At 41.3% G+C, this 21,780-nt stretch overlaps 2 protein-coding genes across 5 annotated transcripts in view; both read left to right on the top strand.

The window, feature by feature from the left end:
- The first annotated feature begins 287 nt into the window (after positions 1–287).
- PCMTD2 (protein-L-isoaspartate (D-aspartate) O-methyltransferase domain containing 2) lies at positions 288–10,766 on the top strand. Of its 3 annotated transcripts, none has more exons than XM_055813589.1 (6): positions 304–421; positions 3,567–3,901; positions 5,192–5,294; positions 7,083–7,254; positions 8,229–8,352; positions 9,890–10,766. In XM_055813589.1, exons 2-6 carry the CDS (start codon positions 3,595–3,597, stop codon positions 10,270–10,272), a joined length of 1,089 nt encoding a protein of 362 aa, XP_055669564.1. In that variant the 5' UTR covers positions 304–421; positions 3,567–3,594; the 3' UTR covers positions 10,273–10,766. The 3 variants fall into 3 exon arrangements, with proteins under 3 accessions (XP_055669566.1, XP_055669564.1, XP_013156670.1); XM_013301216.3 differs by lacking the exon at positions 304–421 and adding an exon at positions 760–892; XM_055813591.1 differs by lacking the exon at positions 3,567–3,901 and having other exon boundaries at positions 288–421.
- Positions 10,767–13,449: 2,683 nt separating this feature from the next.
- The window catches only part of LOC101917172 (peroxidasin homolog), a 47,649-nt gene continuing 39,318 nt past the window's right edge, over positions 13,450–21,780 (top strand). For both annotated transcript variants that reach the window (XM_005239941.4, XM_055813588.1), the window contains exons 1-2: positions 13,450–14,699; positions 16,849–16,956. In XM_005239941.4, the coding sequence (XP_005239998.2) occupies positions 14,548–14,699; positions 16,849–16,956 (260 nt within the window). In that variant the 5' untranslated portion in view covers positions 13,450–14,547. The remainder of the gene's footprint in view (positions 14,700–16,848; positions 16,957–21,780) is intronic.

The following is a 21,780-nucleotide window of genomic DNA, read 5'->3' on the forward strand; positions in this document are numbered from 1 at the left end:
CATAAGCCCCATAAGTAGGTCCCATACGCAGGCCCTGTGCGTACTCAGGCCACAGTGCCAGCAGGGAAGGGTGAGCTCCTGCTGGGATGGGGACGGGAGCCCCTCGGCCGCCCCCGCACTGGGACGGGCCCCCCTCAAGTATCCAGCGCTGCCCCCGGGCCCAGCAGTGGTACAACTTTCCCCCCCGCGCCGGGTCGGCATGGTACAGCCTAGAGAGCGCCCCCCGCCGGGCAACAGTGGTATGGTCCCTGCCCCCCCTTCCCGCGGCGGTGGTGCGCGCCGCGCCTGCGCAGTGGTGCGGCCGGTGCTCAGCTGGGCAGTGTTTACAGCTGCGGAGCGCGGCGGGACGGCTGCGCCTCCGGGCCCGGGAGGGAAGCGGGCCGCGCCGGGCTGGGCTGCATCGAACCGACCCGCTGCTCAGGTACGGCTGGAGGGCGAGGAGACTGCCCGCTGACGTGCGGCAGGGCCCGGCTCGACCCGACCCGACCTGACCTCACCGGGCCGCTGCAGCACAGCCCCGCCTCCCACCCCACCCCCAATTCACCTCAGCCCCGGCCTCAGCGCCGCCGCCTCAGGCTGCTGCCCCCCTCGGCCCTGCCCTGCGGCCTGGCTCCGGCCCTGGGCCCCCGCCGGGCTGCCCCGCCGGCCGCAGGGCCCTCTGCCGGGCCTCCGCCCGCCGCCTCCCCGTCAGGGCGGCCTGTGCTTCCCCCGGCGGCGCGGGGCCCTGGGAGGGCTGCGGGCAGCGGTGCTGTGCGGGGACCGGGGGCACCCAGGTGGGGGTAAAGCGCGGGAGTGTGTGTGTGTGTGTGTGAGTGGATATCAACGTCAGGCTGTCTTAGACCTTCCTCCCACTCGTCTCTATCACTTTCCTCGCAGCAGCCTGATAACGCAGGTAGTGATTGAGCTGTGCGGCGCGGGGCTTTTTAATTTGTTGTGTGAGAGGGTTAGAAAGGATCGGATTGAAAGCTTGTGCTAACTGTAACTTTTTTTAGTCGGTAAATAGCCTCACCTTTGTTATTCCTTCTTGAGGGTATTATGTCAGAGCAGGGATTACCCTGGAAATCTGCTGGTGTGAAGAACTGCATTGTTGTGCCTTGTATGTTGTTTTGAGTCCTCCCCTGTGCATCTGCTGGTGTTTGCCTTGGAAGAAATTGCTTTAATTTCAGTGTTTTGTTTCAGGCGTCTGAATGCAGCTTCTCATGTCAGACTTGTTTGGTTTTCTGGTTTGCTTTTCTTAAAGGGGAAGATGGCAATGTGCAATTGAAGGGATGTTTCAGCCCTAAAAGGCTGCTTGGTTTGGTACCTGTGTTGTGATCAGCTAGTGATAATGGTTTTTGCATGTGAACTTTGGCTCTGCTCAAATTTATGGAAATACGTGCTTTACCTAGAAGTGTGAAAAGGCCAACTGGGCTAATTGTGGAGGAAGAGGATCTTGTTAAAGAGTTTGTTAAAAATAAGTCCTACTCATAGTCTTGTTTGCTACTTCCACTAGGAAAAGGGAAACAAGGTTAAACAAAGGTGTGGAATTAGCCAAAGAGGAATTTAAAGGTCAGAGTTCTATGTTGTGCATTTTATTGGAAGTAAGCTAGGGTCCAGTAAAACTGAATATTTCAGAAGTGACTGATGCCTGTCACAACATGGATATTCCTTAATCTCACTAGGAAAATGTCTTCCATGTTGTAAAACATGGAGTAACAGTTGTTGATCATATAGTTGAGCTAAAACCAGGTCGGACCAGTTGTCCCAGTGGCGCTTGCATACATCAGAAAGAATTTGTTGGGGATCCAAAGTGGAATACTGTTAAAGGCACACATTTTTATTCATACTTTAAATCTGAAAATGTAGGCTTTTAGTAGCAGAATTGCTCAAGTGGAAGGAAGAAGCAAGCCTATGAACAAAATATACAAAAGAAGGTCAAGGGAATTGATACCCTTGGGGAAGAGAGTATTTTAATGCAAAATGTTGCATAAAGCATACTGATCAATGATATAAGCAATCCTATATGTGCAGATGAAATGAGCTGTGGTGTATGTAAGAGGAGGAAAAAAAGAAGAAAGAATCAAATTGGCTGATGAACCACGTGAGCCTTCAACTTGATACATTTCCACTGTGAAGTAATAAAACACATTCATTTTTTGCAGAGAAGATGAAGGAGTAACTACAGAAAGGAGAGGGGTGGTACTTTTTTTAAAAAAGTTTTATTAATGGTCTGGAACTGGATTAATGCGTGTGAGACGTGAATGTATTAAAAACTAGCTCAAGTTCCCTGCCTAAGTATGTCTTATTTTATGTGTCTCTACAGGTAATCAGGATGATATGTTATTTGAATAACTGTGAAATTTCCTTAGACTTCTGTAGCTTTTCTTTGTTTCCTCTGAAAATGAAAGTGTGTAATTTGCTCTTGCTGAATGTAGCAAATAAACCCCAATAATTTAGCTGTAGGTAGATCTTCTGATTCCAGGAATGAACTCCAAAGCTGCTGCTTCTGTGATTGTGAGCAGAGAAAGGCATTGTAAATAGTGATTTTTTTTTTTTTTTTTAAAAAAGCATTTTTGTTTTCTGAAAAGTTTTTTTTTTTCCTCTTAAGATATGTGAAGGGAAGAAAAGCTAGATAAATTTTGAGTGATAAAGTTCTTCCATGTTCTTCTCCCTCTGTGCTTTTTCCTTTACAACCTGTAGATAATTTACTACATGAAGTATATAGCCATGCTTAGTATAATGCAGAGTCAAGGAAGGTGCCTGATTTTCTTTTCCCCAAACCAACAAGACTCAATAGGTTGCTGGAGATGATCATGTTGGTGAAGCCAGAATATTTTGTAATTCATAAATCTGTGTCGCTGAAGAGTTTTCAAGTTGGGGATTAGCTCATCCAGGACTTAAGAGGACCTAAGAAATTCCACAGGCTTCAGTGGAAATTCTCTCTGCAGATGTTGTCTGTATTGTTAAGAGCTTTACTAATGATAGTGGCTCAGGCTCTAAAGATGAGCTGTGTGAAAGTGCAGTTGCTGAAGTAAGCAAGCTTGTACTCTAGGTCTGAATATTTTTGACCTCTGTGAAATCAGCATCTGATGATTTTCAAAGAAAATGTAATTTGAGATTTTTCTGGTTCTTGCTGCCTGTATTTTAGTCTCTTAATTTCTCCTTGATACTATAAGAGGTAGAAAGTCTGCATGTGGCAAGAATTATGACAGGCAAGCCAAAGTGGCACTGTTGGTTGGATTTGCAATGAAAAGTGACCTATAAGCATAGGAGCTAGAACAATCCTTTTGTGTGAAAGGGTTCAGGGGAAAAGCTGACATGCTGGTAAAATGTTGGTAGTGTTTGAAGACAGGCATTGCACATTTGAATTGTCTATTGCGATTTTCCCCACTAGTGTCAGGTACTAAATGCCAGATCTGCTGTATTTTTTTTTCATTGTTTGAATGGGAGTGCTGGTGGTAATTTTGTTCTGCTGCTGGTGGTCCTTAGAGTACCTAAAGGTGTGTCTCTAAGTACTTCATATACGGCAGCATAATTTAGTGTTGAAGTGCATGTCTTATACCTCACCTTCCTTTATTATCTTTTAGTTTTAGTGCTTGTAGAAAACTGTTGAAGATGGGAGGTGCAGTGAGTGCAGGAGAAGATAATGATGAATTAATTGATAACCTGAAGGAGGCACAATACATCCGGACAGAACTGGTAGAGCAGGCATTCCGAGCCATTGATCGAGCAGACTACTACCTAGAAGAGTTCAAAGATAATGCCTACAAGGACTTGGCATGGAAGCATGGAAATATTCATCTCTCAGCACCGTGCATTTACTCTGAGGTGATGGAAGCTTTGGATCTGCAACCAGGGCTGTCATTTTTGAATCTTGGCAGTGGCACTGGTTATCTGAGTTCTATGGTTGGACTCATCTTGGGTAAATACCTTTTCAGTCATGTTAACTGTTTATGTTAGATTAGAAGAAAAGTTTTGAGATTGGGAATGAAGCATTCCTCAAGTAATGAAGCTGAAATGTAGCTAGGAAAGTAAAGAATGCATTAATCCAACTGGCCAATTTATCAGGATTCTTGCAGCCTTCTCTATGGAACTGGATGGGATCCAGATTTCTGTGGCAGTTCAGAACAGGCAACAATATGATTGCAGAGGTGGCTTTAGTGGGTTTCTGCAGGACTGGATGTAAACTTGGGGGTTTTGCCCCTTGAGCAAGAGCACAGCTCCAAAGGAGGAGTGCCATGTTTAAACTAGAATTGAGATGTCTGCAGAAACCTGTGACTACAGCTGCTCTGTGCCTTGTTTGTTTTTACACTGTCCTGTCTAGACTGAAACATGTTTGAGATCCAGTTTTGACTTACCAACAAAGAGGTGGGAATAGTCTCTGGAAAGCGCATCGGAACTAATTGTGACCACATCTACCGTAGGCTCAAAGCAATGCATCAAAGTGCAATTATACAATTGCAATTCACCCTTAAGTATTTTAGTCAGCAGTTGTGCTGCCAGGATAGACAGCGAATGACTGTAGGGTACATGTTTTCCTTTTGTGGGAGCGTCAAGAATTTTAACTGTTGAAGTGTATGTTGTCAGGATAGAGCCTTGCTGCCATCTCCCATTCGTGGGTTTCTGCTGGGTTTGTTGGGATTACCTAGGATGCCAATATGTAACTCTAGGGCTTTTGAATTCTTTCAAATTTTGGGAAAAGTTACCAAGTCAGTTCTGAATAAAGTGTGAGAGCTAACAACTGCTGTATTTTCCAGTTCATTTTTGCTGTTACTTGAGGTGCAATATGTGGTTACTATTCCTGATTCCTTTGAGGAGGTTTTTAGGATATCAGCAAGGGGTTATAAAAATAACATAATGAGTCCCTCAAAAAAAAAATATCTTCAAAATATGCAGGATATTGTTCTGCATTGGAATTTTTTCCAGGTGGTCATTAATAGTATCAGTGTTTCCATCCTACAGAGGAATTTCCTGCATAGTTAAGAGCAAATGACTCAAGATCAATTGTGCAAAACAGCCTCATTTTCTGCCAAAAATTGCAGGTATAGGGTTGCAGTTCCCACTGTAGTACTAAGATAGGTGACCCTGTGCAAGTGCTGGCTGTCTGACACTCGAGGAGTGATCCGTTACAAGAAGTAACCAAAACTGTATTCATCCTGCTGGATTTTGTGTCGTTGCATGTAACTGTTATCCTGACGTTCTCAATTTGCAGGTCCTTTTGGTGTTAACCATGGTGTGGAGCTTCATTCCGATGTGATCGAATATGCGAAGCAGAAATTGGACTTCTTCATTAAAACAAGTGACAGCTTTGACAAGTAAGAATGTAGAATGTCCATTTGAATTTATTTTGTGCCTTTGGCTCTATGTCATTCTTGCTCCCATGTGGCAGCTCTGGATTCAGGGTAATCTGAGGATTCTGGCTCCTTAGGCTGCCTGAGCTGCAGTGTGTGACCTTCGAAGCTGATGAGTATTGTGGGGGTGTTTCAGAAATTTGTGCAGTGTTTTCAATAGCAGTGCTGCTGTTGCAGAGCTTAGAGGAAGCTGAAGGAGGTTACTTGTTACCTGCAAGTGCATTTTAAAATAACCTGAAACTTGCAAATAACAATAATTGTTATATTTCTGATCTGAGACCATGCATGGTTATCAGAAGAATATGAACTGATTTCTGTGGTGGCCTAGTATGTTTTATCCGAGAAGAAAGAAAAAATAGGGTGTTTTAAAATATGAAGGTAGTTTTATGATGATTAAGTTGGTACTAAAACTACTTGGGATTTGATTTATGTTCTTCCTTGGAACCTATTTTGCTGCTGTCACAAGTAATAACTTTCCAGCAAGATAACCATTGCCAATAGTAACCTCAGCAATAAAAGTTGTAGCTGTCATATTTTTTGGATCCATCTCACAGCTTGTTCAAACAGGGAAGTGAAGCATCTCTGGATACCTGATAGCCCTCCTCTCGTGGGAGGAAGAAAATTAAAGTCATTACATGTTGGAATTTAAACCACTCAGCCTTGTGCCGTTACTGCTGTACTGGAGAGCTACTGATGAGAGGGCTGTATTTTCTTGATGTTGGCAGCAGACCGAAAGTTTTCGGTGTGGATGGTGGTTGCGCATAGATGATGGTGGTTTTTTTCCAGAGTCACATTGCTATTGTTTGTGTAGGTGTTTTAAGGAAGACAATTTTTTTCCTTCTCTCTCCAGACAAATACAGCTATGGAGCAAAAGTGAGCTGAATTCAAAAGTCAACATGAGTGGAAAATTGGCATTGCTGAGAGAAATGTCTGCTTGGTTATGCTGTTAGAACACCGTGTGCAGGAACTCTTAGCTGGCTGTTCTGAATGTCTAGCACACTTTACAAAACCAGAAAGCTTCAGGAAGTGTTTAGGAATAAATAGGTGCTATATTGAGCTGCCTCCCAAGATACCAGTAGAAGAATGGACATGTTGTACAGCTTGTATGAAAATCAGCTATTTAATGTAGGGCTTAAAACTTAGGTAGTTTTGGAGCATGTAGGAGAACCAGAAGCATTGTAGAATCATTCATTATTGTTTTAAACTGAATCAGAAGTGTTTATGGGCAAAAATTCTTTTTTTTGAAGGGTGAAATCACAGTTCTTTTGAAGCTAATGGCAAAACTTCCATCGGCTTCAGCAAAGCATAGTTCTGAAGCATCAGGTGATTAGTTCCCCACAACATCTGAAAACCATTTAAAAGCTTTTGAAAATGAAAACAAAAAAAACCCCACCAAACCTGGTGCAGGACTTTAATATTTGGAATTGCAGGTCTAATATTTATACTTGCATATTATAATGGGGTCAGCATCAGGTGACTAAAAAAACCTTGTTCTGAAGAGTTTTTTGCAGCTTAAGTTTGAAAATGCGCATCCTTATCCTTTGGAGATTGTAATCTAGAATTCTCACTTCATTGTTCTGTGGTTTTGAGACTTCTAGCTGTGGTTAACATCTAGAATATATAGGCTTTGAAGGAGAAATCCTGTGAAACTGTTGGGGTTATTTAAGTGCTTTTATCACTGTTTCATAATCATGAAAGTAATTCATTTGATAAATTGTAATATTCTTGTACGATACACATCTTCATTTTCAGATTTGAATTTTGTGAGCCATCTTTCGTTACTGGCAATTGTTTAGAGATTTCCCCGGACTGCACTCAGTATGACCGTGTTTACTGTGGTGCTGGAGTACAGAAGGAACATGAAGACTACATGAAGAACCTGTTGAAAGTTGGGGGAATTCTTGTCATGCCTCTAGAAGAGAAGGTTGAGTGCCTTTCTACTCATATTTCTCTTTGAGTTATTCTTAATTCTGATCTCGATTTAGTCAACAGCTTTTCCTTTAGTTTTCCTTCAGTTTGCCCTTTTTGTAGCAGGTTGAAGTATTAAGTGCACCAGTTTTCACAATGAGTGGAAACTGAACTCTGCACACTTGATAATATTTAAGAAATTAATTGTTCTGCCGGTCTTTTGCATATTTCAGTCTGTTGTTAATTGCTCATGTACTTCCATGCAGCAGAAAAATCTAAGCAAGGCTTTGTTCAAGTTATAAATCTAGTGTTATACTTAATGGAAAAATACATTTTGCACCCTAACTGGCTTATCAAAGTGTGCAAGTTGTCCCTATTTACAAGTGTCAGTGGATTATTTTTTTTCTTTCAGTAAAAGTAGAAAACTGTCCTGTGTGCGAGCTCAGGACTGTAATTCATATTATTTTTTTGGTGTAAAGGTGTGCTATTTTAATGGACTTGAGTGGCTGAGGTGTAGGTGTCTGACCTCTTACCTCTGTCAGGGTAGTTCAGATGAGCAGAGTTTCTTCCCAGTGAGATGCTGTGCAGTGAGTTAATTTGTGAGATTTGAGCTGGAACAAAGCCAGTGACCTGCAGACTTCCTTCAAGAGCGCATGTTCATCAGTGACTGACATGTTCTCTGTGGTCACATGTAGCTGTTCTAGAATTCAGAATTAAGGAAGACGTGGGAAAGCAGGGTGACCCAAACTGCCAGTGCTCATACTCTGTCGCAGCAGATGAAGTTACTTGGGGCTAATCCTGTAAGGAGTTCTCAGTTTTTCTCAAAAAAACCCCCCAAACCTCACCAGTGTTTCTCCTTATTACCTAACTTACTGTTGTAGCTTCTAGTACTTTAACCACTTGTCTGGGCAGAAAAGTTGTTTATTTTTTTTGTTCAGAAAACTTACTATAGTTCACACAATGGACAATAATCTCCTTGTTTTGGTTTAGTTGACTAAGATAACTCGTACTGGCCCTTCTGCCTGGGAGACCAAGAAGATTCTTGCTGTTTCTTTTGCTCCTTTGATTCAGCCTAACCACGCAGATTCAGGAAAATCAAGGCTTGTTCACTTGCGTGAGTACAGACGTTCTTGAGTATGGGGGAGGTTTCTTCTGCTGTTTGGCTCTAAGCTGCACCTTCCTTCCTTAGATGTAACATCCCTATGGATATTTTTGAGGAAAATTACTTCCAATTGCTTCCTTCTTTGAACAGTTGTCGTAAGTCCTGTGTTGGATCGCAGTCTGTCTTTGAGCATATCTGTGGAGGCCTGGTGCAAGAATCAGAAATGCATAAAATAGATTCTAAGTACAAATGATTTCTTGTGAAACTGTACCTAAACTTTGTGGGGTGTTTGGTCATTGTTTTTGCACATGCAGACATCTGTTTTAATCCTGAATCACGTACTGTCATGGTTCTTGGGCACTGCGGTATGGTGATGGAAAATACACAAGCAGTACCTTTGAACAAACATAATATATACTCAAAGGCTTTCACTGCCCAGCAATTCAGAATTAACCCTGAACCTGGAACTTGAGGGATAAAAGTTGTGCAATTTTTGGTTAGCTGTTTGAAATGCAGGTCATATGCAGTGGCCTCAATCTTTAAGCCATCAGTGTGGAGAGGCGTCTTAAGAACACATGAAGACAGAGATACTTCCATAAAGAGATTAATGAGGCTTTGTTCTTGTTCTGGAAAGGTGTCTTTACATGACAAAAAGCAGCTCAGTAAGCAGTCCTTATAGTGCTGTAAAGTTCATAAAGTGTGTATTTCAGCATACTTTGTATGGTGGCTTTGTTGTGAGACTTGCATATATGTTACATGTTATTTTTTTATGGTTCATTCAGGTCGCAAGAAGTGTGTCAGTAGAAGACAGGGGTTTTGTTTGTTTCAGTTTTAATTCATTTTAGTACATGGATGCATGTGCATCTGTACTTTTTTTTTCTTTATGCTGCATGAGTTACTTTGTGCATTTATGGGCTGGCAGCAAATAAGTGCAGAAGACAGAACAGTCTTCCAAACCATTAATGTGGGAGGCATTTTAATACAATAACTTATTGTATGCTTCTATAATTACTTTTACCAGATGATTTCTAGCCTGTCTTCACCCACCAAGTCTGAAGCAGTTTTTGAAGAGCATAAATAGTACTCATGTTTTATAAGTGAAGAACTTGGCAAAGCTGAATTAACTTCACAATAGAAAAACCATTTTATGGAAGAATTAAATAGACTTCAGGTCTAGTTATCTACAGTAGGAAAATATCTTTTTCGAAGTTATTAAACAGTCACAGTTTCAGTCACTAACTCTGCATTCTTATAATCTTTAAGACATGTGTATCTTAAAATAATCGTGAGGACTTGACATCAAAATATGAAACTCCTCTTTCATCCCATTCTTTTTTTTTTCAGTTAATGAGAGAAATGCATAATTAGATTTTGTTTGGAAAGTTACAATACAGTTTATCTGAGTTGACAGGAGTTGAATAGAGCTGTTTTTGTAATCACAGCAGGGAATTCAAGTGGCCTGATTTAATTTGAGCAAATACAACTTTTCCTATGAGTACTCTTGAGGGGAGTTTCTCCATATCTGTTCATGGTTTTCATTTTGTTTTAGCCCCAGTGGCTGTTCGCAGCCTCCAGGATCTGGCTCGCATAGCCATCCGAGGAACCATTAAAAAAATTATACATCAAGAAACAATGAGCAAAAATGGAAATGGGCTGAAGAACCCCCCAAGATTTAAACGAAGACGTGTGCGTCGCCGTCGCATGGAAACTATTGTTTTCTTGGACAAAGAGGTCTTCGCTAGTCGTATCTCCAACCCATCAGATGATAACAACAACTGTGAGGATATCGAGGATGAGAGACGAGAAGAGGAAGAAACTAAACCCTCTGAACTAAAGCCAGATCCTCCTGTAAACTTTCTGAGAGAAAAGGTCTTGAGTCTGCCTTTGCCTGATCCTTTGAAATATTACCTGCTTTATTACAGGGAAAAGTAATTTCCTTCTTCTAGAAAGTGGGAAGTAGGCAGAAAATAAAGTACTACTTAGGGCTTGACAAATGTGTACCACTTGCTTGCCTGCTAATATGACCACCCAAGGCAGTAGGCTAGCTGGGGAATGTGGCTGCTGTATACTTAAACATTATAGCTTTTTTGAGTTTCTTCTTTCTTCTCGGTTGTGTGCTATAGTTTTATTCTACAGCAGGAATTCCTTAGGAAGCAAGTTGGTGAAATGCTCAGCTGCTTATGGAAAGGGTTTAATTCCCTGAAACTAACTGCACAGAGAGATTCTAAAAACCTCACAGCTGCTCTACTGAATTGCAGGTTTTAAATATTCTTAGCAGTTCCCCAAAGACCTTTGTTGTCTGCACTCCTCCCACTAAACCTGCCATGTGTTTACCATGGTATGCGTTTAATGGAGGATGAAGATTATTAGTAAAAACTAACCTGGCAAATCTTGTTTCTTCCAGTAATCTGAAAAAGCACAACTTTTACAGAAAGGAAAGAATTTATGGCGTTACCCTTGAGGCATCCAGGTTTTGAATGAGAAGGAAAGCATCAGCTCCACTTTGGTTGGTCTCAGTTTTGCTTATAAACCATATATAATTTTTCAGTAAAAGGTAAAAATGTTTTTCAGAATATTGGTTTTCTTAATGGAAAACACCTGTTCTAGTGAACTTGTCTGAGATGCACAGGGGGTGGTTTTTTCTGTGGCTTTTTTTTTTTAAGTGATGGAGGCAAACGAAGAATTGCAAAGCTGATTAGCTTTGACAGGATGCTAGGGTAGTCAGGGTGTGACTGTTGTCTCTGGAAGTGTTCACAGAGTAATTCTGAATGGGGAAGAGGGTAAAGAGGAGATGCAGAGCAGTCAGTTTATAAAAACTGATGCTGAAAGCAAAATCTGCAATTTTGCTGCTGTGTGAGATAACTTACGTCTGCTGGGCTGAACAGAGTGAGGTGCAGATTGTTAGCCTGAGCAGGGTAGCTTGTGTCCTGGTTAAAAAGCCAAGTGTAGTTTTGTGGAGAGGGTGTAGAACCTGAAAACAGTCTAGAAAGCCAAATTGATGCAGTGCTTAGGTGTTCCCACATGTGTGCCTCTGCTGTAGCAGGATGGCTAGAATACAACTTGTGCGCACACAGATGCACACAGGTATGCAGAGCATACCATAGGTGGAATGAAGCTGATCGACTTGGTAAGTTATTTTATTCCTGCAACAATTAAGTAGATGTTTTAACAGTGTCATACAGGAGGACTCTCCACTCTGCAGTTCTGTGGATGTGAACTCTAGTTTTGATTCCCAAGTCTTCCTGTAATGGTGATGGAAGGAGACAGGTGTTTAGAAGAGGAAATTTGCTTGGTTCAGCCTGTTTGAAAAGTCTGCCTAAACTGGTAAGGGCTGGAAAGAAACCCTTGAGCTTGTATTGATGTGAAAAATACTCCTAAAGCTGGGGGGGAGGTGGGTAACAAACCCCCTCTCAGTAGGTAATGAAGATATGTTAAGGCATTGCCCCATCAGAAGCACTTAAGTTGATATCACTTTGATATCTCTTTTTTTTACCATCTCTTCATTTTCTGAGGAGGAAGGAATGAAGATTGTCTTGCCAAAAATATGCTGTGTTTTGGGTTAATGGTTCTGAGTTGCACAACTTGCTTAATGATAAATAGTGTTTTGAAGTTCTGTGTGGCTTTGAAAATAAATGGATAACTCTAGTACATCTAAGCCCAAGGTGCAGAACTCTTCCTTGCTTAACAGGCTTTTTGTGTGTCTTTGAGAATATAATTTGATAATACGGTGTCATTTGGCCACTGGCACACAACGCAGTTGTAGACTGTGTTTTGCCTCTGGTCTCCACTTCTGGTCTAAATGATACTCCTTGCTCCCTCAGATTTTTATTTCTTTATTTTAAACGGGGCAGTTCTGTGGCCACTGAGCTGATGGTTTCCTGTAAACATGCAAGTACCCATCTTGTAATTCTAGCAACTAAAGTGAATTTCTTTCTACAAATGGCAATCCTGAATAACAGTGGTAAATAGAGGCTTAATTGAATCTGTGTAATATTTCTCTGTGCTTCCCCAAAGGCTGTTGCCTCTGTATTTGTTAGGCATTCCTGCTTAATAGCTGTCATACCAGGTATGTGCCTTTCTGTACTGTGGCACAGTTTCCATACCCCTACAGAGTACAGGGTGTCTCCTACGGTTGGCTGCTAGGTCATCCTTCAGTTTGTTAATTACAAAACTTGTTTTAAAGAAGTTGCTTTGAAAATTGTATTAAACTTCAGGTTCATATTAGTAAGCCTCACTGAGGTTCTGTTGAAGCTGACCAGTTGGAGAATTGTCTTTAATTTATCCCTGTTTGATTTTTATCCCCATCCCACCCTCAGTTGTAAAAGATATTTTATCAGATTTTTCACCAGATTTGCCTTTTTTATTACATTTGCTAGATTTTTGTAGCTTTCTATAAGATGCATAAAATACTGCTATTTTTTCCTGGATAAGGTTAAATAAATAAATATATATACAGGAAATTTATGTTCTAGGTTGTCAAATTGTCCCCTTGTTCAAAAACCCACAGATTCGAACAAACACATAGTAGAAATTCTGTGTAATATAATTGTGAAATAGTATTGCTTATAGCCTGTAAATAAAGGGGAACTGTAAATACATTTTCCCTGTGCACAAGCACTTGCACTGTAGTTTTGTATGCGTTTCTAATAGAGTAATTGTAGCTTAACTGTTTTTGTATAGTCTGTAAGCTGTCTAGGAGTTTTACCTGCTTTGTTTACTTTTGTGTTCCAAGTAGTCTTCACTTCAATTGTATGTGTCTCCTAGATTTTGATACAGCAGTAAATTTGCAAAAACAAATGAACTTGAAGCTGCTTTAATCATTAGTGTATAAACTGAAAAAATCTATGTGTAGAAGCTAGAGTTAAACTGGCCTGAGGCATGCAAAAGTGTTATGCAATTTAAACTTTATTAATAAGTGTTTCTGTATCAATAAATTCAGTAAAGACTTTTTAGCCTTCTTAACACGGCTTCGCATCATGTTGTGATTACAATACTTTGTAGATAAGTACTTATTTCCATAATTGATGGTTAAGACACTAGAACACTAGAAAAAGCAGTTAATGTGATGCAGGTGCATAGTTTTTGATGAACTCTTCCAGACATAATCTCTAAAAAGAAACCTGCCCAGCTGATTTCTTTATGTAATGGAGTTGTGCAAGATGTGTTTTGGAATTAGCGTACACAGACCTGGTCTAGGTTCAGTATATCAGAACGGTTAAAGAGTGAATTGACTTACCTGGCTGTTAGAGCTGTGGCCAACAGGTATTGAGAGGTCATTCAGTCTGCTTCTGTACTTCAAGGAATTGCCTAAATGAAACATGTCAGGAGTTAGTTTAATGCATTCTGAGCTGCAAGTCCCCTCCTGTCTCCTGTGCTCTGTTTCAGTGCTTAATTAATGCAAATTTTTAAGAGCTGGTGTTCATGGCTTCCATTTCAGTATTATTGAGAATAATATTTTGGCATCAGCTGTAGTAGGAAACGGATCACCATAGCAAATACAGCTGTTGCTAATTAAATGTATCTGTTAACCTTTATTCCGCAGGATAATTATTGTATAGTATGTTTCTTCCTGTCATCTGTCTGTATGATAGATGTCCTTTTACCGACTATACATAACATGAGACTAGTTCAGCGTTCATGTTTTCCTTCACACGATGTTAAATGAAAAAAAAATTCTTTTCTGCTTTAGAAAGCTATGGATGTGTCATACAAATGGTATCAAGTAAATTAAATTTGTCAGATAATGTTTGTTCACTTAATAGTAAAACATACATCACAGTTCTTGGGAAGTAGTGATGAGCTCCTCAGGGGACCTACTCCAATGAAATCTTTCTACTGGGGTGAAGTAATAGTTCAAAACAAAGAAGGGTGGGAGAAAAGAACAATCCACACCTGAAAAACAAACCCAGACTTCCTTGCATTCTACTGGTGTGAAAAGTCTTGTCTAGCAGAGGCTGGAAATGCTTAAGCACGGAAAACAAGTGTTAACTTTCATTCCTGTTGCTTAGGAGTTAACTTTTGGTTCTTGCTCAGAGCTGCACATATTTTTGTTTTAACAATTTGTCATGTTCATGGAAAATAAGAGAAATTAATGCAAGAGTAAGGGAACTGTAATTGCTAGCGTTTCATAACATCTCACAAGCGTTGCGCTGCTGGTGAAGGAGAGATAACGAGGGTTCAAGTGAAGATCTGTTTCTAAGTAAGTGTATGGGTTGCAGAACTTGCCTTTTTGTGCTCAGGTTATTCCCTGTGGTGTGGCCACTGTTAAACCTGCTGACTTGGCTAAAGATCCTGTTCCTACCTGCAACAGGAAAATACCCATCAATCCTTCCAGAAGCTGCCACCCACCGCACAGCCAGGTACTGAAACAAGATTCCAGAGGCAGTATGTACAGAAACATGACTGATGCCTCTCCCAGCTGTCCTTTTAGCAATATAAATAAACCTGGAAGGGATAAATAAACCTGGAAGGGTTTGGTGTTGGTTTTTTTCCCCTCAGATGTTGGTTTCAGGCTTGGAGTTTATGCACTGATGTAATTGGAGGCAGAAGGCAAAGGCTTTGTATTTGTGAAGCGGGAAGATGCTGACGAGTTTCCTAAATACTGAAGCATGGTTTGAAGAGAGCGTTTTTGTTTATTTTCCTAGAAATGCTGCTTTGCAGTGCAGTCTCTAAGTAGCTGTGTTGCCCTGTCCTAACAGAGTTCAGTGTGTTTTGGAAAGAGCTCATACGGGGAGCAATCAGGCTGGAAGAAAATAGGGCGTAACTCTTGAAGACTTTAACAAAAGGTGCGTTGTTCTTTGTGAAGGAGGCGCTTCTATCGCACTTCCCAAAGCTGTCACTACTGGAATGTGCTCTCCGCCGGCGCTTTTTGAAGGCTGAAGCGGACCGTTGAAGCTCTTGCAACCTGTTTTTGTAAGGAAGGGCTGGGAGGCCACTAGAGGATGCTCTGCTCAAACCCATGAGCTGGGTCCACGTGGGGAGCTGAGCCTCCTTGCCTTTCCAAGGGCTGTCAGGGCAAACGAACAGCAGATTGCCTGAGGACTGGGTGCAGAAAACGTGCAGTATAATGTGTTTTTATAACTGGGGGAAAAAAATAAAGCTTGAACAATGTATTTAATATATTTATAATATATATTCTATCTTATAATTTGTAAATAAAACCCCAAAACTCCCCAAATGTTCAAGTGACGAAGAATCTGAAGGGAGAAGAGAACCAGGGAGGTTTAAATGTAATGTCACTCTTGTTAAGTACTGTTTTGTCACATAAATTATACCGTAGTTTCCAGTATAAAGCAGAGGTACAGGCTGATGGTAAACTTTTGTTTGATCTTCCAGGTAGTGCAGAATGGTGTCATGTTTGAAATTCCTAAACTGTCTTTATATCCTGATGAGCATTAATGCCTCTCTCATGCTAAACCCACACATTCAGGATCTTGTGTAGTAGTAACTTAAAACCTGAAGACGATCTGTTTTCACTCTAAGCTTCTTTATAACAGTAAAAGGTGATTAATTCAACTGGAAGCAAGTCCTTCCTTTTGCATCTTAATTTTATCATTCAATGGGAGAAACAAGCTGAGGTCTGTATTTCCTACAGTTCAGACTCAGTTGAGTTCATTGTTTCTTTCCCTCCTCACCCCTCAATTGCCTTTAATTTCTTCAAAATCCTGACATTTTTCCAAATGACATCTTTGTAGAAAGAAATTAGGCTGGCTAAAAAGTCTTTGAAATTGATCAGCCTTTGCAAATCTTTGCAAAAGGAACTTTACAGAATGCATACCGTCAAGGTTTTTGGTGTGTTTTTTTTTTTTTTTTTCGTTTATTTGCAGGTTATTTATCTCTGTTGAGTGATTTTAAAAGGGAGATTACTATCTGTAGCATTCCATGCTCCTGTCAATGATTAGAAATGTATTTTTGCTGGATCTTGTAACTACATGTAATAAGAGACAGCCTTTATCCTGAAAGTCTTACTGCTTGATACATTTGACAGGCTGTTAGATAACATGCTGTCCTTAGTTTGCAGGGAGCAGCATGCTAAGGCAAAAATTTTGACATAAAAAACTTGACCCTGGGCCATCTGCGTCCTAGCTCAGCCCTGGAAGCACAGGGTCATTTTCAGTCACTGTCCTTGAAGGTGTATTCTGCATGCTTTCAGCTAAATGCCTGAGGAGAGGGTGAGGAGTTAACTTGCTGTTCCAAATAAGAAACAAGGCAAAAATAAATCAAAATTAAGAGTTTGTATTTCAGCACCACAATTAAAGAGGGGTGGGAACAGTCTGATCTTCAATGATGTACATAATGGCAGAGAGGGTGGGCGGTTGGACTGTCAAACTGCCTTAATTTAATTGCAAACACATGCTGATGAGTCCCCTCCTCCTGGACCTCAGGGCTGGGAAACTTTTTTTGTCAGCTCCCTGCAGTTCAGAATTGAGGCAAATACACTCCAGCAAACACCATGCTGATCAAATCTTCAGCTCTTCGAGGCTTTTTGTGTTTTCTCCTCTTGCCTAGTTTCTCCTGCTCCTGTCCTAGTCGCTGCCTGTGCTTCAGGACTACAGTAAGATGCATGCATCTGATGTTGGAAACCATCCCTGATATCCCACCCCAGACAAACATACTGTGAGTAACCATTTCATTTTACTGCCTTTCTTACCTGCTTGGTCTTTAGAAAGAAGGAAAAAGAAAAAAACAGGCAGTGCCAAAAGCATGCTTTTTGTCCTTTTTTTTTTTTTTTTTTTTTTTTTTTTTTTCCTGCGGAATTGTCTGTATCATACACTGTTTCATGTTTTTAAAACATGAAACAGAAACTGCTTCCTTTGGCATCAGTTAATTGTTAACGGGACCATCGAGGGAATTGAAAAATTTCGTGAGTGTAATGTCAGGGCAATCACTGGAAGGCAATTTTGGAGAACCAAAGGTCACAAATGTTAAACTGAGCTTATGGAAAGGTACACAGTTTATATTTGAGCAGGCTTTGTATATGGGTGTAGGGGAGAGAGGGGAAACACAGCGGTTCAGGCTTTTGCCTCTACAGTAACAAACACTCTTCTAATGCATACAACATCATTTCTTTCCTAAACTTCAAGTACTGGTTTTTCAGTTTCTATCTGAACCATACAAACCAAACCTAAGGCTTAATTGGAAAGCAACAATTGTAGTAACTCACAGATTCCTTGGGAAATAAAGTACCTGTTGGGGAGGGAGCTGCTGGCTGAGTCCATTTGAACAGAAAAGGTGGAGGAAAAGGGCATGTAATGCCTGGGGACTCCAAGAGCACTTCCCTGTGATTCTAAACTAATCCTAAACTTAAAGGTGGCTTTAAGATGCAGTGGCATGTGACAAAGTACTTCCCTTTGTGCTACTGTTAGCTGATGCCTTGGTTTGGAAGATCTTTATTGTAAATAGTTGAAAAGACTTTTCAAAAATTTATCTTTCTATTCATCCTCTTTTTAACTGCGCTGATTGTAAAACCTTTTCAACAGTACTTTGAGAAGCTTTCTTCTGTGCCTGTAACAAACAAAATTTGGTCTCAGCCAGAGCGGCTATACCAGCATTTCTCCTGTAAACACCTCACAAATACCGCTAATGAACATGATGTGGGCAGAATGCCGGCATTTTAATTGCTGCCATGCAGATCTGCTTTGGCGGATGGAAACCACAGAGGTTCTAGCATTAGTGGCACATAGGGAAATGTCTACACTTGCTGCAGCTCCCAGAGCTGCGCTGTTGGGGAAACTGACTGCAGCTGGGCTGCTTGGGAGTCACCCTGATGGGGGGCAGACCCAAATCTGGACTTGCTCGCTCCTAGGCTAGTGATGGAGGGGTTATTCTGTGGTATGAAACTAGTCGGTACTGTGTGGTTTGTTGCAAACTGTCTGGGTAGTAGTTATCTGCTCTTACAGCAACTTGCAGAGTCTGACTCTCCAAATTGTCACCAAGCTTTCTTCCCCCTCGTTCCTCTGCATCTTGAGATAGTAAAATATTTTAAATACCCTTACACTGTTTGATTTTAGTAAAGTAACTTGTTTATCCTTGTTTAAGCATGGATTTTTTTTTTATTGTGGGAAAAGTTTGTTTCGTTGGCTGAACTGAGATATCTCTGAGCTCAGTAAAGCTTAATTTCTGTTCTGTTTGAAATGAGACAGCATTTGCTGTCAAACTGGATAGCCCAAGTAACTTTCTGGTAGAGATTCTCTGAGTGCAGAGGGAGGGAAATTTACTGTGGTCATCAGCTTTTTTTCAGTACTGGAATGATGTATTTCCAAATGCCCTCTGGCAACAGCACGCTTTGTTCTCTGTGCTGCAGGGGGCAAAACCAAACTCTGGTCCATGGCTTGTCCTTACAGCTTTAGTAAAATTCCAGGTAGTATCTTGCTGTAATGTAGATGGCATTGAGTTGTCTGTAAAACTCGTCTAGAAAGGTGACCAGATTTTCCAGTGCAGTGTGTACAGCCACCCTAGTTCCCCTTTCCTCTAGTTTATATGTGCGCTGCTTGTAAATGGTCTGTGTTTTACCCACTTAACCATTTGGAAAGCTGGTTAATTTAGCTTAACATGATAGTCACAACCTTGAATGGGAAAGTAGATTTTTAATCATTAACTAAATTGTATAGGTGTGAGATATAAAAGTAGTAACATCCCCAAGTGAAATGACTGTCTTTACAGACCAGTATTTAAGGAGATTTATCTGGTTTATTCTCTTTTAATGCTGTTCTGCATAATTGTAAGCAAAACCCCTAGTGATGAGCAGAGATCCTCATAGATATAAGACATATGAGCCTGGTAAGTGTTCTCAGTTGGCAGATCGTATGCCTTTCTCTGGTGTGTGGCAAGTAAAAATCCTGACTTTCTAGCTATGCTGAAGATCTAATGTATGCAAATGATTTGCCAGCTAGCATCCCATTGTATCTATTATAAATAGCATTTGAATAATTAAACTTTTTTTAATTGTGAAAGATCAAAGAATGCTTCTTAACCAAGTCCCTGACTACTCCAGCTTTTTGGTATGTTAATCTTTCTCCTGGGAGGACTGTTGTGTCAGAGCGAACATTCAGAATTATAGCAAGAATAGTCTTGATCGTGGAGTTATTCTGAGTAGAAATGTGGGATTGTGATATTTTCCACGTTTGCCCTTTGGTATGAACAGGACCGAGTCTGTGACTGCAGATACAAACACCGATCCCGGGCTCCAGCTCAGTTCCCTCGCAGAACAGCTGCAGTTTCCAGATGGAGTTTGCTTTGAAGTTAGGAGTTGGGGACTTTCTGACCTCCATGACTCTGTGCCACCCTCTCTTGAACAATCCTTGAAGATCAGGGAAGTCTTCTAGCCGGCACACGCTGTGCTTCAACAAGCCCTGTTGGCAGATGGCCCCCGCGGGGCTGTAGCCAGCTGGCGCAACTTAGAGCAGCCCAGAGCCTTCTCCGAGTGATGCTGGGATTGGCACGGAACCAGTTCCAGGATTGATGAGCTGTTACTGGCTCCTTTTTGGTCACCATTTCCCGCCTCCCTTCCCAGTCCCAGCTGGGTACAGCTGAGGATCTGGCCCAATGTCTGGTTTTAGCAATAGACTGTTTATCTTTGGTAACAAAAGTCTGTTCATTTTATCCTGAGCAGAGAATAGGGTGGCAGGAATGACTACACGTGTACAGATAAGTAAGTATAAAAATTCATGGTGTATAACTGCAAACGTATTTTGGCTGTTGTCTGTTCAACTGGAACATGATTATCCAGATGTGATCTGCTGGTTACTGCTGGGATTCAAGCAGTTCTTTTAGCCAGCAGCCCAAAGAAGGGAACAGCTGTGAAACATACATTCAGAAAATTTCAATAGGTCTTTAACCTTCTAAGTCATTTGTTCTACAGTGTGACATTTAAAACAATAAACTTTGAAACGTGTGGGCATAAGTAGAAGAAATCCATGGAAAGAAGTTCCCCTCTGGCTGGCAGCTAATGGATTGCAATCCAATTATCCATGGGTTATTCTCCTTTCTGCATTATGCATCACACATAATGAATGAGTACTTCTAGAGAAACATAGCTGAGGGCACAAGCAAAGACGCCGCAGTATCTGGGATCTGAACGCATCGCTGGCATGAACTGAAGGTGACCCAGTTGTTCACAGACCTGGTTGCTAATTGGGCAGTGTAAGCACGCCAGCTTGACGAGTTTTGTTTCCCTTCATTGTTGTGCTGCTTGTTTGGTGGCCACTCTTCTTCCTCCTGCAGGTCATGATGCTGCAGTAGGGAAGGCTGGAGTAGGACAGGGTGTAGTGCTCTTAGTCTATCTTAAGAAACATAGTTTTGAGAAGGAATTTTATACATTTGTTGAGGAAGGGTTTACTGAGCAAAAGAGTTCTTGGAAATCCTGCTCCCTTTGTGATCTCTGTCGTGTGCTTTGGGTTGAAGAATGGATTACTCATTTCCTCTGTGTGTGATAGTCTTATAGGCAGCCATTAAACGCACACCCACGCATTCTGGATGGGCCAGGTGGGATCTCTTTCGGACTTCTTCCACTGTACTATTTAATCCTTGTTAAACCTTTCAGAGGTGACCAAAGTCTTCTGTATGTTCTGTTTATAGAATTCCCTTCATTGGAAGGAAAATGGGGAGGGTGAGGGTATTTAAAACATATTTTCCTTCCAGAAACATTCCAGCATCTTTTGATGAAAGCATCCGAATGCTTGTGATGGTGGCCTGCCTTCACTGAACTTCACGGTGCTTCGTCATCTGGTTCCCACTTGAGTATTTGCATTTTCATTGACCTCACCACATCCTTCTCCCCGTAGGTATACCAGGATTTTTTCCTGTGCCCTTTAAGGAGAAGTCAGTGTTCTTTGGTGAAATAATGTGTGTGTAACCTGGGTAAAGACTTAAATGGCCATGCTCTTAAAAAAGCTGACTCCTATGCTACACGAGACTGCATATTAAACAAAACCCCGGTGGTTCATTTAAGCTGGCAAGGTGCTACTGCTGCTTGGAGTCATCTTTACACTCAGAAATTTTCTTTTACTCCCTCTGGATCAGGGTCAGAACACACTTCAGGAGGAGGGAAAGTTGTCCTCATCTGATGTGGATGATATCTTGAATAGAAGGTGCAAAGGAGATATGCATTAGGTTAAGAGACTCCTGCTCCTTGCTGACATGAATGCCCAAGAATAGACATAGCTGGTTTGATTAGGGTCAGACCCTCATCTTCATACCCACTGCTAATACAGAATAGCTCAAATTATTTAAGATTGGTGAGTTCAATGGTTTTCTGTGTGTTCTGCCTGCTTGAATGTGTCCAGGGCAAGTTGTGCAGATGTGGCAGCTGATGAACTGATTCCACAGGGGATGAAGCATCAGCGGACCCCTCCTGCCTTCAGGGCCAGGCTCTGAAATGCAGCGTTGATGCCAGTTTACATGCACAGAAAAGGTGGGATCAAACCAGCTCGGGATGCTGAC

The sequence above is a fragment of the Falco peregrinus genome, chromosome 9 (genome assembly GCF_023634155.1).
Source record: "Falco peregrinus isolate bFalPer1 chromosome 9, bFalPer1.pri, whole genome shotgun sequence".
NCBI classification, from domain to species: Eukaryota; Metazoa; Chordata; class Aves; order Falconiformes; family Falconidae; genus Falco; species Falco peregrinus.

What these genes read in the sequence shown, in the direction of transcription:
- PCMTD2 (XM_055813589.1), top strand. Translation starts at nt 3,595, where the DNA reads ATGGGAGGTGCAGTGAGTGCAGGAGAAGATAATGATGAATTAATTGAT. An exon ending in TCATGCCTCTAGAAGAGAAG is followed by an intron (nt 7,255 to 8,228) that starts GTTGAGTGCCTT and finishes GTTTTGGTTTAG; the next exon opens with TTGACTAAGATAACTCGTAC. An exon ending in ATCAAGGCTTGTTCACTTGC is followed by an intron (nt 8,353 to 9,889) that starts GTGAGTACAGAC and finishes ATTTTGTTTTAG; the next exon opens with CCCCAGTGGCTGTTCGCAGC.